Below are 17,011 nucleotides of genomic sequence, written 5' to 3' on the forward strand. Positions count from 1 at the left end.
TTCCAGATTGCCACTTGATATCCTCAGTCTTCTGGGGTGAATGTTGCCTAGCATAATGTAAGACTGGGGGCATAACATGAGTGCAAGGCATTCTGGACCCACCCCCTAAAAGGATGTCACCATTGCATTATGGACTAACATTTTAATGATGCAAATTGTAGCTCTTGTGGCTCTTTGCTGGGAGAAGATCTAAAGAGGATCGGGATCCTCTTGACTGGCCTGAAAATCTAGACAAGATTTATAAATAAAAATTGAGACATTTGATCATCCCAATTGCTAGGAGCGATACAGTTGATACATCTCTTTTATGGATACAACACTCTTATACTTGTAGCCCCCCCCCCCCCCCCCCCCCACAGGGGCTGCTGGTAACTGGATCTTCTACTCCTGCATAGCCAGGCAAAACGCATTCTCCACTTACATCCAGACACAAGAAATGAGTCCCTTGGCTTTGTTTTTATGTTTTATTAAGGGTAAAACTTAGATGGATGAAGAGATCTATGGGATACCAAACTTGAATTAAAAAAAACAGAGATGGTTTCTTTCCTCTGTGCAAAAGATCCTGGACCACTTCCCTTCCTGTATACACACAGTCATTAGTGGATTCAGTAGCAAAAGTCCATTACAGGCTAGGAGCTCTCAGCCTCTTTTGCAAATCGCACACAAACCTGAGGCAAGCTGTATACAGGAGATCTGCTCCCAGCAACACCGCTTGCTGGCCCTTCCAGCCCTCCTGGCTGCTCTGAAGATCTCCTTATAGAAAGCTTGCTACATGTGACAGTATCTCCCCTTGAATGTCTCTGGGTGTGCAGATGTACTCCTTGCTCCCACTGCTTTTCAGACAAGATTCCATATACAACCACCCTGCTGAATGGATCCCCCTGAGCCAGCTCGAGCCCGGTCTGGAGCTGGGGTCTTCCCTAGACCTAGGAAACCCCTCCTAGGTCACGACAGTCTCTTCAGACCTCCATCTTCCACCCAACTTCCCTGCTGGCAACACTCATCCATATTTAAGAGCTGACTCGGCTAATTCACAGGCAGTGGGCCTGGCAGGCTGGCTAAGTTGCCCTAACCCGTTTCCCCGAAAATAAGACCTAGCGTGATTATCGGGTATGGCTGCAATATAAGCCCTACCCCCCCAAATAAGCCCGACCGTGTTTTCCCAAAAATAAGCCCTACCCTGAAAATAAAACCTACAAGGACTTTAACTAGGGCTTATTTGGGGGTAGGGCTTATATTGCAGCCATCACTGACAATCACGCTAGGTCTTATATTCAGGGAAACGGGGTAAGTATGCAGATCGACCCTCCTGGCCTCCACCCACTAACTTCCAGACATTTCTTCAATCTTCCAGAACCAGGGGGAGGCACTAGAGACCTGCCTGTATGAGTCATCCAACCTGACCTGCAATAAACCATGACCCAGATTCCAAACTTCTTATCATGTACCTGGTGTTGCGGCTAAGTTCTTGACTCTCCTGAAGGTGGAACAGGAGGTGTCAGGCCCAAAGTAGCAAAGGTCACCTGCTGGGATGCTTGCAGTGGAACCCAGGAGTACAGCTGATGCACCGAAGTGGTGTCTGCAGACAGCTGGCACCCGTGAAGCATAGTAGGTCTTTGGTAGCACAGAGACAGGAGAGCAGTTCGTTCGAAGCCAGGGTAAGGTGCCAGGTGGGTTTCAGAGCAGGTCAGGTGGATAGATGGGGTCATATACAGGAGAACAGGAAGAGAAAATCAATTAATTAAAGTGAGGTCAGGAGGCAGCTGACAGACAGGTTCAAGACAAGCCAAATCAGTAACAGGAAATCACAGGAACCAAGCACTGGAGGAGCTGAGGATCAACCAGCAACTGCAGATACTGGGTTCCTTATAAAGACCGTTTACTAACTAAGCTGGGGGAAGTGCAAAACTGTGCATCAGTGTGCATGCATGTTCCTGGCGTGCATCAGTACATGCACCTGTTGCCAATATGCTCCTTTGCATTTATTTTTGTGGCAGTGTGAATTCTTGCAGCCATGCAAGGTACTGGCAGGTATGCCAGGTCTTCGAGCACCTCTGTTGCGAATAGTGCCCTGACACTTACACTTACCATGTGCCAAATAAGATTATGTATGTAGCACTCTCTAGTGTGCTAGTACAGTCAAATTTATCACTAAGGGGCAGTTCACTTGTATATTTGGAAACCGCAGCGCTCGAGTGTGGAGTGGTTCAAAATTAAGAATAGGCACTCACTGGGACCAAATGCAATATTATACTAGAATCCACCATAATAGTGGAGAGACAAGTTTGCAATTATTGTGGATATATTATGGAGAATATACAATGGAGCAAAAGATCCTGTTGAACTGAATATTTAAACATTGGGATCATGCTTATGCGAGAGGTGTATAACTCCTGTATGCCGTGGAGAATATAGAGTAGAAGTAGGTAACTAATGGAGCACCTGATATCCAATGAAATGCAAGTTGAAAGGTGAATTTGTGGTAGTTTATTGAAAGTAGCAACAAGTGATCAAACCAACGTGTTTTGTGAGAAAAAAAAAGACTCCCCCTTTCTCAGGGCTGCTGCTGTTTGCTGATGGTGAAAGGGGAAGAATTCCAAACGGGTGTGTCAGTGACACCAAGATTAGATTCATAGTTGTCCGCTGTGTTTGCAGCGGCAGCATAAAGCAAACAGCAGACACCCTGAGGAAAGGGGAGTAATTTTTCCCCTGAAACACATTGGTTTGATGAAGTGTTGCTAGTTTCAATAAACTACCACAAATTTACTTTTCATCCTGCATTTCATTGGATATCGGGAGCTCCCTTTTTAGTTACCTTGTTCTCTACCAGTACACGTGAAAAGGACCTCAAGGATGAACCCAGAAGCAGCAACCCAAGCCGCCAAAAAGGGATCACTACTGCCTCCCTTTTAGTTTGAAAGAAAGCATTGGAAGAAAACTCTTCCAACCCACCATCACCTTACCATGGACCTACAACTGAGTCAGTCCAGCGTGATCTCCAACCCTGTAGAGTTATGGAGAATATAGAAAAAGAATATGAATGGGGATCAATTCCCAACTGTATACAGGCATACTCAACCAACTAAATACAGGCATATGTAACTATATATATGCATTGGGGAATAATGAAAAGCTTTAAAGTTTGAGTCCTTATGCTCCAGTATTTACAATTCATTACTGAACACTGATAAATATCCTTTGCTTTGAGAGTCTAATAGGGTGCTATTTCATATTGATGGACTTTCACTAGCTATGATTGATGAAGGAGACATGGAGTACTTTTAAAATTGTGGTTTAACAAATGCTTTTTTATGTTTTTTTGCAGTGCACAATATGAATGACAACTGAGCTTTTCACACCAAACAATAACAACATATAGGGGGTTATTTACAAAAGGCAAAGCCACTTTGCACTGAAAGTACACTTGGAAGTGCTGTCACTCTAAACCTAAGGGGTAGATCTGAAATAAGTGGAAGCTCTGCTGATTTTATCATCCAATCATGTGCAAGCTAAAATGCTGTTTTTTATTTTCCTTGCTTGTCCCCCTCGGATCTACAGCGACTTTACTTCCAAGTGCACTTTCAGTGAACTATCAAGTGCACTTGCAGTGCAAAGTGGATTTTCCTTTAGTAAATAACCCCCACACACTATATTATCGAAAGTATTGGGACACATGCCTTTACACGAACATGAACCTTAATGGCATCCCTTATTGAGTTGGCCCACCCTTTCCAGCGATAGCAGCTTCAACTCTTCTGGGAAGGCTGTACACAAGGTTTAGGAGTGTGTTTTTTTTCGGAATGTTTGATCATTCTTCCAGAAGCGCATTTGTGAGATCAGGCACTGATATGAACAAGAAGACCTGGCTCGCAGTCTCCGCTCTAATTCATTCCAAAGGTGCTCTATTGGGTTGAGGCCAGGACTCTGCTAAGGCCAGTGAGTCAAGTTCCCCCACCCCAAACGTGCCCATCCATGTTCTTATGGACCTTGTTTGTGCCCTGGTGCGCAGTCATGTTGGAACAGGAAGGGGCCATCCCCAAACTGTTCTCACAAAGTTGGGAGCATGAAATTGTTTTTGTATGCTGATGCCTTAAGAGTTCCCTTCACTGGTATTAAGGGGCCAAGCCCAACCCCTAAAAAAAACCACGCCATAATCCCCCCTCCACCAAATGATTTGGACGAGTACACAAGGCAAGGTCCATAAAGACATGGATGAGAGAGTTTGGGGTGGAGGAACTTGACTGGCCTTCGCAGAGTCCTGGCCTCAATCCAATAGAACACCTTTGGAATGCCATTAAAGTTCATGTGCGTGCAAAGGCAGGCATTCTGATATTTTTGGTAATATAATGTATACTATATTGGGGCAGGATTTGAGTAGGCCCTAAATTGCTGTTCTTATATACACCAAGACTTTAGCATTGGACCCAAGTATAGTCTGTACCTTCACTGGACTTCCTTCTACCCTATGTGTGTTACTGATGAAAATACCACAATCTGATGAGCAGAAAACACACCATCAAGTCCACGATTGTATAAAAATATAAACTAATTTATTTTGACATACATAGTTATGCCATTCTGGTTTAAGTTATGTCATTGAAAAAAAAAATACATTGTCACATTGAATCAGTCACTACATAACATTCTAGTTTACATAAAGCATAGATTTTTTAGGAGACTTTTTTTTCATTAGTCTACAAAACATAAAAAAAATTTTTTTTACAAAAGATGTGAAATTATAGGTTAAATTGCACAGATCAACTTTATGGATGAATCTGCTACCTCATTAAACAGTATGCAGTATCACATTATCATCATTGTCTTCATACACATACCAAAGAAGTATGTTTGTCGGGCAGATAGTGCAGCGTAAGTGCAGCATAGCTGAAAGGGTCGCAGTACCATGAGATTCATATTCAGACAACAGAGGCCAATTACATATGCAGTAGCTAGGGGTGTTTGCTGTATAAAAGGTAGCACACTTTTTTACATATAAAAGTTTGATATGTTTACTGAAAACACAACAGGCAAATGACAGTATTGAAGCATCATCACTGTGGAAGTATCTGAACTGTGGTGGCATTTGAATTGATGTAGTCAGAGTGCTGCTTACAAACCTGTAACAGATAGTAAAGGATAAACACAGCCGTTATATAGATACTGTTATATTTATAATCTATCACATATGTAGGAGAATTTTTTTTTATAATTATATATACTGTATATATATTTTTTTCTTACATTATGACCACTGACAGGCAAACTGAATAACGCTGATTATCATGTTACAATGTCACCTGAAGTGGGTGGGATATATTAGGCAGCAAGTGAACATGTTGTCCCTGAAGTTGAACGTGTTGAAAGCAGAACAAAATGTGCATGCGTAAGAATTTAAGGGACTATGACAATAGCCGAATTGTAATGGCTAGACATTTGGGTCAGAGCATCTCCAAAACTGCAGCATTTGTGGTATCTTCCTGGTCTGCAGTGGCCAGGACTTACCAAAAGTAGTAAAATTGGCAAACCAGTGACGGGGTCATGCATGGCCAAGGCTTATTGATGCCCATGGTAAGCGAAGGCCGACCAGGGCCGGATTTCCCACTAGACTCTGTAGCATGTGCCTACAGGAGCCCCTGCTAGAGGGTCGACCGTCTGTATGAGTATTTTTTTTAACCCTTTTACTGCCAGGTCCGTACGTCATATGGACCTGACAGCGGGGGGTTTCACCCATAATCCAGTGGCTTCAGCCACTGAGATTGTGTGTAAAATGACAAGCAGACTCCTGCCTATCACTTGGAAGCATATGAGTGGCTGTCACCATTTCACACGCACACACAAATTTAAGGTTTGACATGTTGGGTATCTATTAACTCAGTGTAGTTTATTGCATTTGAATGCTGAATACTGCTGCCAGACTCATCCACCTTACAAACTGCACAGTGTCTGCTACCCCTCTCTGCCAATCCCTCCATTGGCCGCCACTTGCCCAACAAATTAAATTCAAAATACTAACAATAAGTTACTAAGCCATCCACAACTCTGCCCCCAGCTACATCACTAGCCTAGGCTCAAAATACCAACCTAATCGCCCTCTTCGTTCCTCCCAAGACCTCCTTCTCTCTAGCTCCCTCATCACCACCTCCCATATCCACCTCTAGGACTTCTCCTGAGCTTCGCCCATCCTCTGGAATTTGCCACCCCAATCAGTCAGACTGTCTCCAAATGTATCCACTTTTATGCGATCCCTGAAAACTTTCCTCTTCAGAGAAGCCTATCCTGCCTATATCTAACAACTGCACTATTTTCTCCATTAGCTCATCCACAGCTATTACCCTTTTGTATAACTCGGCCCTCCCTGCTAGATTGTAAGCTCTAATGAACAGGGCTCTCCGATTCCCCCTGTATTGAATTGTGTTGTAATTGTGCTGTCTGCCCTAATGGCGTAAACTGTCGGTGCTATATAAATCCTGTATAATAATAATAATAATAATAATTTATTTGCCCTAAAATTCCCTTTAATGTTTTTTACTGAAATTTGCAGTAATTTATCAAGAATTTTGGAGGAGGGGGGCTTCAGAATTCTTTGCCCATGGGCTCTGGAAATGTAAATCCAGCCCTGAGGCTGACCCATGTAGTGCATTCCAATAGAAGGGCTACTGTAACTCCAATTGCTGAAAAACAACATTGGAACAGTGTGTGATTATTTTTGGCTGTTCTGCATCTCACTGTCTGTAGGCTCAACCACTTCTCCCTGCCTTCTAGTAGGTTATAGAATGTAGGGGTTTCGAGGAGGCATACCCTGGGCCTGAATATGTAAGTGGTCTTGGCTAATCCCCGGAGGGGAGTGCCCAGTAGGTGGCTGAGAAGGAAATAGTCTGAGCCCTGGAGCAGCAGTGTTCTTGTCCTGGAGGAGATCCCAGCCCAAAGGGCTGCTGCCCCTCTGAGCAGGCTAGATGAAACCTGCAGAGATCTCACCATTGTCTCAGCTCAGTGGGAGCTGGGGGGTCTATTGCATAGAGTTCAGTGAGGTCCCAGCTCAGGAGGATCTCCTCTGGATCCAGTTTAATCAAAAGCCTAAAAAGACATCCACAGCCTGGTTATTGTGAGAGAGACTGTTCAAGTGTTGTGTGCTTGGCTGTCTGAGGATCCAGATGGGAAAGGAAACTGTGACAAATCAGCGGGATCTATCTGGTCAGATCTGCTCTACATCAGTTGGTTACATATGGGTCTGCGTAGCCACAGGCCACTCAGGATGCCCATATTGACTCATGTCCAAGGCCAAACATGCCTACAGTGGGCATGCGAGTATCAGAGCTGGACCACGGAGCAATGAAACAAGGTGGTATGGTCTGATTAATTTAAGAATGGCTTGAGGAACTCCACCTTGAGTTTGACGTGTTGTCTTGGCCTCCAAATTCTCCAGCTCTCAAACCAATCAAGTGTCAGGGCTGGGCTCAGCCCTTCCTTCTCTGAGCTGGCTGCTCAGCTGTTGGCTAATTGCCAGCACCTATCTCTCCACAGTTACTCATCTGTTGATGATATCCTGCTCATCAGTCCTGCCTACTTAAGCCATCCAGTCCAGAGGATCTCTGCCTTTGCCTTGGTCAACATCACAAAAACTATCACCTACAATTATGTTCAAGGCTTGCTTTGCTGACATCCCTTCTGGCTCCAGATCCTGCTTGCTGTTCCACTACATTCATCCCTGACTTCTGGCTTGGCTGACTATCCATTCCGGTTACTGAACTTTGGCTATGTTTTGACGTTTGTTCTTTTTACTTTTATTATTAAACAAGTGTGATTTAACTGTACTTCTGTCTCGGTCTGATTTTATGGTTTCTGACATCAAGCATTTGGGGGATGTGGTGGAAAAACAAGTCTGATCCACGGAGAATCCATTTGGCAGGGCTTAAAGGATCTGCTACTGACAACTTGGTGCCAGATACCACAGCATACCTTCAGAGGTCTAGTGGAGTCCATGCCTTGACATAATGTTATGGTTGATCGGTGTATATATATTAAAGCGGAGGTCCACCCTAAAGTGGAGCTTCCGCTCATTGGAACCCTCCCCCCCCCTCCGGTGCCACAATTGGCACCTTTCAGGGGGGAGGGGGGTGCAGGTACCTGTACAGTACAGGTATCTGCACCCACTTCCGGCGTAGATTCTGCAGAAGCTACGCCCCTTTCCGCAGAATCTACGCTCCTTTCCGAAGGTCCCCCGCTGCCTGCTGGGAAACACACGGATCCCAGAGACAACGGGGACCATCCTTATTGCGCAGCGCGACTCGCGCATGAGCAGTAGGGAACCGGGAAATGAAGCCGCAAGGCTCCACTTCCTGATTCCCATACCCAAGATGGTGGCGGCAGCACCCGAGAGACGATCGAGAGATCGGCTTCGGGTGCCGACATCGCGGGCGCGCTGGGCGGGTAAGTGTCATTATTTTAAAAGTCAGCAGTTGCAGTATTTGTAGCTGCTGGCTTTTAAAAAAAAAAAACGCCGGACTCCCGCTTTAATAACAGTATCATACATGCTATATGTATGGGGAAAAGAAAAATTACACACACACACACACACACACACACACACACACACACACACACACACACAGACACACATCTGAGCAGTGAGTAAGAGCTGTGGATGTTTCACTGGGCTTTCTGAGTAAACAGATCTACAATCTCATACACATTAATTCTTACCATTTTTACAAGACAGTCCCAATTTATGGTTACTATCCCTTCCAATAAAGTGTTCATTTTCCAAGAAAATTTGGTTTTGGCAGATTTGTTAAAGCAGAGGTCATACTACTGTAAAAATGAATCCAAGGGAACATGCTCAAGGAGTATTATGGCCCATTCTAATGTGTGAAGTCAACTAAACTTGTGTGCTGCTTATTTTGTTACTTTTTATTTGTATTCTTTAATATTATTATGTAATTGTGTGCAGCAAATAAAATAAAAATATATGAACATGTCCTGCACATGATTGGGTGTTTGAAGCAAGCATTTCACTCTGTAGTAAACCTGATGCTTAAGATAAGATATATAATGTGTATGAAATAATGTATAGAATTTATAGCATTTAAAACCTATATATTCTGTGTTTTGTACATTATAGTATAACTTTCCCCATCCCATTTAATAATAGTAGAGATAAGAAAACCAAAATCCAAAAATGGATGTGGCACCAGAACTGGTCATGTCATACATATGATATGGATTGGTTTTGTGTATATTTTGTGCCTGAAGCAAGATCTAACCCTTCTTCCAGAAACAAACATTTATGCCAGCATAGCTAAAAGAATGCATCTGACAAACCGATACGTACTTAAAAAAATGTGACCCCATAGTGACTATTAGGGTCCTGCATACCAACAACCATGTTCTATATGAAACATTTTAGCTACGCCTTACAGAATATACTTACTCAGCAAAGTGACTTGAAATGCATCCAACAATTTATTGGAATGCTGACACGCAGAATCATGAATATCTTGCATTAGTATACCCTCCACCAATTCTGTACTGATGAAGTATTCTGATGTTTTTGAGGGACTTGAAAACTCCAGTTTTATAACTGCAGATTTGTTCTCACTGCTGTAAAATAAATAAATAAATAGCTTATATTTCTACTTTCAATGATTTTTATTGAAAACTTTAAATGAGACAGAGAGAAAATGCACATTAGTCATTTCGACAACCAGAGCCGTGGTACAAGCTTTCACAAACAGCAAAAAAAAAAAAAAGTAAACGTTCTTCAAAATTGCAAAGCCATATAAAAAGGAAGTCTAAGTAATTTCAGACTGTATCCCTCCAAAATAAGATTGGAGAAGAGAACCATATAGAATGTCTATGTGACCATCTGAGAAGGCAATTAGTCATTCATGACAAGACATTAAATACAATGGAAAACAAAAAAAAACAAAAAAAGAGATGAAAAAGGAAAAAAAAAAAAAAAAGAGAGAGAGAGAGAGAGAGAGAGGGGTACAGCATAAAGAGCATAGGGAGTGACCCCAAGCTAACCACCTCCCCTAGAGCTTCACATGTACATAGTCAGCCCAAGGGCTCCAGATTCAAAACGCTTAGTAGTGTCATTGGCCACACTAGTATTTTGTTCATTGAGCATAATCCCAGACACCTTTCCTCTGTATAAATGACATACACACAAAAGTCTACTTCCATGAGCAGGTTATAGTGAGTTTTGCTGCTAACATGAAAATCTACATCGATGTAAATGACAATTTTTTTTTTTTTAACAGGTTCTTTTAATAGAGCAATTCAAGGTTGTTGGGGGACCGGAATTCTTGAGATTTTCTGTATCCAATCAAAAACCTTGTTCCAGAAACTCCTCAACCTCAGGCATTCCCACCATATACGATACATGGTACCAATTATCAAGAGAATTACATTCTCAAAAGTATAGGGCTGAGGAAGATGGATATATACTAGTATAGGAGGGTATTCCTGCGCCAAGTCAGGATAGAGATAGATGGCGTACTGCTGCACGCACTGAGGGGAAATGTCTGAACCCAAACAAATTATAAGTAAAAAGAGTAGTGGTGCACTGTACTGGGGTGGAATTCGCCTTCCCCCCACAGAAACAGTATGCTAAATCCATAATTAGATTCAGCAAATAGTAATCTTAGAAATTATAAATTAAATAGGTATAGATATAGATACGACATAAAATCAATTGCTCAAATAAAACATGTGTGTGAATCTGTGTGGCATACAACAATAGCAAGTAGTGATACTTTCGGTGTTCATAAAGTTGTAAAAAAAACATTAATACGCAATCTACAATAAAAAATATATAGAATATAAATTAAGGCAAAATTCCAAAGTGCAATGTGTTGCGATAAGTTAGAAATCGCATAAAGTGCAAGTGCTCTAATGTAATAGAGACAGACAACCTTTCCAAATATATGCAAATATATGGTAACAGACAAAACTAATATAAAAGACAAATGTCCATTTAAAGTGGAAAGTGCTGCGATTATCCTCAAAATTGCACAGAGTACTAGTGCTTCAACGTAACAACTGTGATTGATTGTGAAGGAATTGCGATGGGGGGGAGGGGGGGGGCAGTGGTGCCAGTGGTGGGGAATATATCCTTTGTGGTCCCGTATAATCTGGTGATGGGTGTCCCCTTACCTTACCGCTTTAAGGTAACAGTGTGTATAATGATCTTTGGGATCCTTGGTGGTATTTCCCTTTAACATCCCATTGTGGTGTTCCCAGGTCCTGGCAGGTTATGTTGTCCCTTTAAGGGATTTCTTTAGGATATTTCAGCAATAGGGTCCCTCTATCGGAATGGCATGTATGTGGGTTCTAGAAGACATGGAGGAACCATTCTGACCATTCTCTGTTTGCTGCCTGCCACCGACCCCGGCTTGTCTTGACTACTCTCCTGTCTGCTGCTTTGGTACCGATCCTGCTCGCCTGTGTATGACCCGGCTTGCTTAGGACTATGCCTTGCCTGCTGCCTTGGTACTGTCCTGCCTGCCAGTGTTCAACCCGGCCTGCTAGAGATCCGTTTGTCTCCTGATCTACAAGACACCTCCCGACTGCCGCTGCATTCAGCTTCCTGTGCAGTTTTTCCGGCTGTTCCTGCTACTTGGCCACACCATCCTGCTGTCTGTGGTCCTCTGCTTCCAGCTTCTACTCCTTGACTACAGTGCACCTCCCTCTCTGTTCCGGTTTGAGTGTTCCTGCTGCTCCTGCTCACCGCTGGTCCCAGTTCCAGTCCACACCTGGACCTTCTTCTGCTTCTTGGAGTCCGGACCAGCCCTTTCATCTGTGACCTGTCAGGCACTTGTGCCCCCTTGCACTCCTGAACCCCTGTCTGCTCTATCAGGGGTTCTTCAGCCAGAGGAATACAAGAAGCCACTCCCTGCATCAGTGGGCTCAACCATCAGGTACATGACACCTAGGTCAGAAAGCAGGAAGTGCTGCTTTGCAACCCAAAAAGGTACTGTAGTTTGCAGATAATTGTGAAACTTTTCCACAGTTTTTTTTAACCAAGTAAGAGAGGAACCAAACAAAGAACAGGTTGTGGTAATGGGTTAAGTTCTGTTTTCACTGTGGCCAAACAGTGCCCTGGAAAGTTGATCTTTTCCCTGGAATTTCTTGTCAAATATAGCAGTAGACTTCCTGACTCAAAGTTGCTGATCTGCATAATCTGCCGTGTGAAATCATGTTAAGCATGTCCCTTTAACTTCTGCCTCTGATAATTGCTATCTTCACAGAAAAATTGGCATCTATCCCAACTTTCTAAAATAAGGAGAGAGATGTCCTTCAGCATAAAGTATGCAGGCTAAGGACACACCCCTGCCATGTTCCTCCTTACATGGACATTAAGGCTGCCCATAGATGTTTTTTTTTTTTCAGTCAGTCAGTCAGTCAGAATACACTGATCAGCACTGCAGCTGATTGGCTGCAGCCACTGATCAAATTAAAAATTTGCCAGCACGCAACAGAAATTGATCGATTAACTTTTGTTGAGCTGGAATGGCCATAATCAGATCAAAATTCAGCTGGTCCCTGCTGAACCACATTAAGTTTGATCCATCTATGGCTAGTTTTAGAATTCATAAATAATTAAATATGGCAACAAAAATTCAGTTGAGCTAGGTTTATGCTTTACATTAATGCATACGCGTTAATGTTCATTTTTTTTTTACACGCATTAGGCACCTAAAGGTCCCAGAAAACTGACCTGAACCATTTCTGGCAGTGCACCACACGGACACGATTTGCACAAAATGAAAAAGAGGGACAACTGAAGGGGAAAGAGGGGACAAAACAATTTGGTTTAGAGGACTGTCCCTCTAAATAGAAAATTTGCCTATAGTTGAAGGATGTTATTTTTGGAGGCAAGTTAAAAGGATGGCCTAAGACACTAGAGCTAGAGTAAAAACATGTGAAATTCTTGGAAAAGGATTTTACATGGTTCATTTACCTTACATAGTAGGTAAGGTTGAATAAAGACAATAGGCCATCCAGTTCAACTTGTGTAGGTTTATGTGTGTCAGTGTCGATAATATTTCCCATATCCCTGTATGTTGTGTTTATTAAGATGCACGTCCCAGAGTCTTTTAAAAAATATCAATACTCCCTGCTGAAATCACCAATTGTGGAATAGAGTTCCACCTCCTTATCGCCGTTCTCCAACTAGGAAGTATTTGAGTATGTTATGATATTTTTAAGGTGCGTAAACTAGGAAATATATCCAAAAAAAGTATTAAAAGAAAGACATTTTATTTTAGCATAGGGTAAAAATTATATATAAACAGTATCACAGCAAGTACATATAGTACGGTTCTTATGGATACAGCAAATATGATATAGTTCCCAACATGTATCACCATCAATCTGGGCTTCTTCAGGGAATGCTGTCCACTTAGAGCAGGCATATCCAAAAGTCCGGCCCGCGGGCCAATCGCGTCCCGCATTCAGATTTTTAACGGCCCGCCTGATTATCTGGACATATATATATCTTTTGTGGCCCCCACGATCTCCCAGCACTGGGGCCACAAAAGATATATATGCTGGCTGCCTTGGAGGGGACAGGGAGGAGGGGGAACGAGTGCGGCACATACAGGAGTATTTACCGTTTACACAGCAGCCTCTGTAATAGGAAGTCCCATCTCCGGCACTGCCATTGGACAACTGTTCTGTCCATCAAAGGAGGCGGGGCTTTCTATTAAAAAGGCCACCAGGAAACCAGGAGTTTTTCCTGTTTGTAATCTTTTGGCACTTGTCCCGCCCCCTCCCTGTTCCCTCTGAGGCTGCAGATGGATGAGCATCAACCAGGCTGCACTAATGGCAATGGTGGGTGCTGCATTCCTGGCAATGGTGGGTGCTGCATTCCTGGCAATGGGGGTGTTGCACTGATGGCAATGGTGGGGCAGCATTCATGGCACTTGTGAGGCTGCAGATGGGCACTGACCCTTATTTTGTTTCACAGTTCTTTATTTAAAATGTAAGTTTTTTTCCTGAAACTTCCCTCTTAAAGTGAAGGTGTGTGTTACACACCAATCAATACAGTATGTCCAAATAACACGCCTGAGCTCATCTCTTTACTCACACACAGCCACAGGGACTCCAAATTTCCAGGACAGGCCACTCGTATAAAGAACTGAAGTCTTATAACTCCTGTAAAGTGTGTGTCCCTGTGGTGTGGGAACCCCCCATACAACCCACCTGCCGGCGGTGCTCCAACCCCCCCCCCCCCCCGCTCCCAGACAGCCCTTCCTCACCAGCTCTCAAAATCCACTCGCAAAATTTGAGCAGGCGAGTGGAACTTTTGAGGGCTGATCTATGGGATCCTTAAAGCTTATGGGCACATAATATGAATTTTAATTACCCACCATGAGAAAATTGTGTAGCTTGCCAATGTTATTTAAGGAGTGTAACTTCCTTGCCTGCCAAGCCAATGCTTTAGAAGTACTAAAGCCGCAACTAACGTTATCAAAAGTGGGGCCAGCAACACTTTTCTACGACAAGCGTGTTTTCATTTGTGCTTATAGAATGCAAGCACCGCAGCTCTCAGGTCCACACAGCAGAAGTATGAAAAGCTTTGGATGCTGTTCCTGGCACAGACAGATTGATGATACAAATATAAACCAATGCTTCCTTGTACATAATTCTCACATTTAGTAAATATTCCCTTTCCTGGATTGATCCTGAGCGCTCATGCATACAACAGTGCCTACTGTTCTGATAAGATTGCATATTATTATTATTCATCATTTATACAGAATAACTACGCATAAGTTTGAAAACATGAAAGAGCGTGAACATCTGTTATTATTAAATTTATGACATCATGTCTCTCTCCATATGGCTCCATATAAAAGATGTATGTAATTATTTTTTTTCACAGCTGTCAACATACAACAAAATGAAATGTTGGCTTACATTGAGTTATAGTCTATGTTGGCATCGATAAAATAATATTGAAGCGAAGGAGATTTTTCATACAACTTGTTGATCTGCAAGACAAAATATATAGATCATTAGAAAAAACACAAGGACAGTGACTGGAAAATAAAAAATAAAAATAAAAACTATAGTTTTTTTTAAAGCTGTAGTGTATTACCCTGCGTTATGATTATGGCATAAAGCAGAACTAACAGGACAGTATAGTATAGGAAGGTATGTCATATTTATTTGTTTTAACCGTTTTTGAATGTCATACATCCCAGGAGTGTTCATAGGCACTTTCTTTCATCTGGGAGGAGGGAAGGATTGGCTTTCTCAGCTAAGCACATGTCCGCATGTCTGAGCTAAGGGCAGATGGATTCTAGGAAGAAAATGCTATTTAACCACTTGACCACTGGGCACTTAAACACCCTTAATAACCAGACCAATTTTCAACTTTTGGTGCTCTCACATTTTGAATGACAATTACTCAGTCATGCAACACTGTACCCATATGAAATTTTTGTCCTTTTTTTCACACAAATAGAGCTTTCTTTTGGTGGTATTTAATCACCTCTCGGTTTTTTATTTTTTGTGCTATAAAAGAAAAAAGACCGAAAATTCTGTAAAAAAATGTATTTTTCTTCATTTCTGTTATAAAATTTAGCAGATTAGTAATTTTTCTTCATAAATTTTGGCCAACATTTATACCACTACATATCTTTGGTAAAAATAAGTACAAATTGGTGGATATTATTTGGTCTTTGTGAAAGTTATAGAGTCCACAAGCTATGGTGCCAATCTCTGAAAATTGATCACACCTGAAGTACTGACGGCCTATTTCAATTCTTGAGACCCTAACATGCCATAAAATTACAAATACCCCCCAAATGACTGCTTTTTGGAAAGAAGACATTCCAAGGTATTTAGTAAGAGGCATGGTGAGTTTTTTGAAGTTGTCATTTTTTTCCCACAATTCTTTGCAAAATCAAGATTTTTTTTCCTTTTTTTTTTTCAACAAAATTGTCATATTATCAGTTTATTTCTCACACACAGCATATGCATACCACAAATTACACCCCAAAACACATTCTGCTATTACTCCCGAGTACGGCGATACCACATGTGTGAGATTTTTTTTTTTTTCAAATATATATTTTATTAGTTTTCAACAATGGGGCAAGGGCCCGTTTAACATACAGCGGTAGCATAAAAATGGAGGTCGCAGCCTCCAAGTCACACATCCTGACAGGATACCAAATACAGCATGTATTTCAACAGCACAAGAAAGAAAATATAACCCGGGTCTATATACTCCCGAGGCTCAGTTCATTGGTATATCCAAGGTCTAAACAATATAGGCCGACATATGTGTGAGATTTTTACACAGCCTGGCCACATACAGAGGCCCAACATGCAGGGAGCGCCATCAGGCGTTCTGGAGCACTCAGGACAATTCTGACATTTCCCTCCTACATGTATCACATAAATCATCATTTATTTGCTAGAAAATTACATAGAACCCCAAAACATTATATATATATTTTTTTTAGCAAAGACCCTAGAGAATACAATGGTGATCGTTGCAAATATTTATCTCACATGGTATTTGCGCAGCAATTTTTCGAACGTGTTTTTTGGGGGAAAAAACTGTTTTGTGCTTAAAAAACAAACAAACAGTAAAGTTAGCCCAATTTTTGCATAAAGTGAAAGATGAAGTTATGCTGAGTAAATAGATATCGAACATGTCACTCTTCAAAATTGCACATGCCCGTGGAATGGCACCAACCGTCGCTACTTAAAAATCCCCATAGGCGACACTTACATTTTTTTTTACTGGTTACATGTTTTGAGTTACAGAGGAGGTCTAGCGCTAGAATTATTGCTCTTGCTCTAACGTTCACGTCGATACCTCACATGTGTGGTTTGAACACCGTTTTCATATGTGGGTGGGGCTTACGAGTTCGCTTCTGCATGCGAGCACATGGGGACAGGGGCGCTTTAAATTTATTTTTATTTTTTTATTGTTCATTTTACTTTATTTATTTTAGTTTGACATTTTTTTCCCCAAAAATAAAATTTTGAT

The 17,011-nt window shown here is 42.0% G+C and overlaps 1 protein-coding gene across 1 annotated transcript in view; it reads right to left on the reverse strand.

Annotated features, from left to right (window-relative positions):
• Positions 1–4,528: 4,528 nt before the first annotated feature.
• Positions 4,529–17,011, reverse strand: part of CUNH3orf52 (chromosome unknown C3orf52 homolog) — a 58,620-nt gene continuing 46,137 nt past the window's right edge. Inside the window, exons 4-6 of the mRNA XM_077481402.1 lie at positions 14,923–14,996; positions 9,428–9,597; positions 4,529–5,117 (exon numbers count right to left, since the gene is read on the reverse strand). Coding sequence (XP_077337528.1) covers positions 5,110–5,117; positions 9,428–9,597; positions 14,923–14,996 — 252 coding nt within the window. The 3' untranslated portion in view covers positions 4,529–5,109. The remainder of the gene's footprint in view (positions 5,118–9,427; positions 9,598–14,922; positions 14,997–17,011) is intronic.

The sequence above is a fragment of the Lithobates pipiens genome, unplaced genomic scaffold, assembly GCF_037356315.1.
Source record: "Lithobates pipiens isolate NorthernLeopardFrog02 unplaced genomic scaffold, aLitPip1_a1.2 Scaffold_16, whole genome shotgun sequence".
Classification (NCBI taxonomy): Eukaryota; Metazoa; Chordata; class Amphibia; order Anura; family Ranidae; genus Lithobates; species Lithobates pipiens.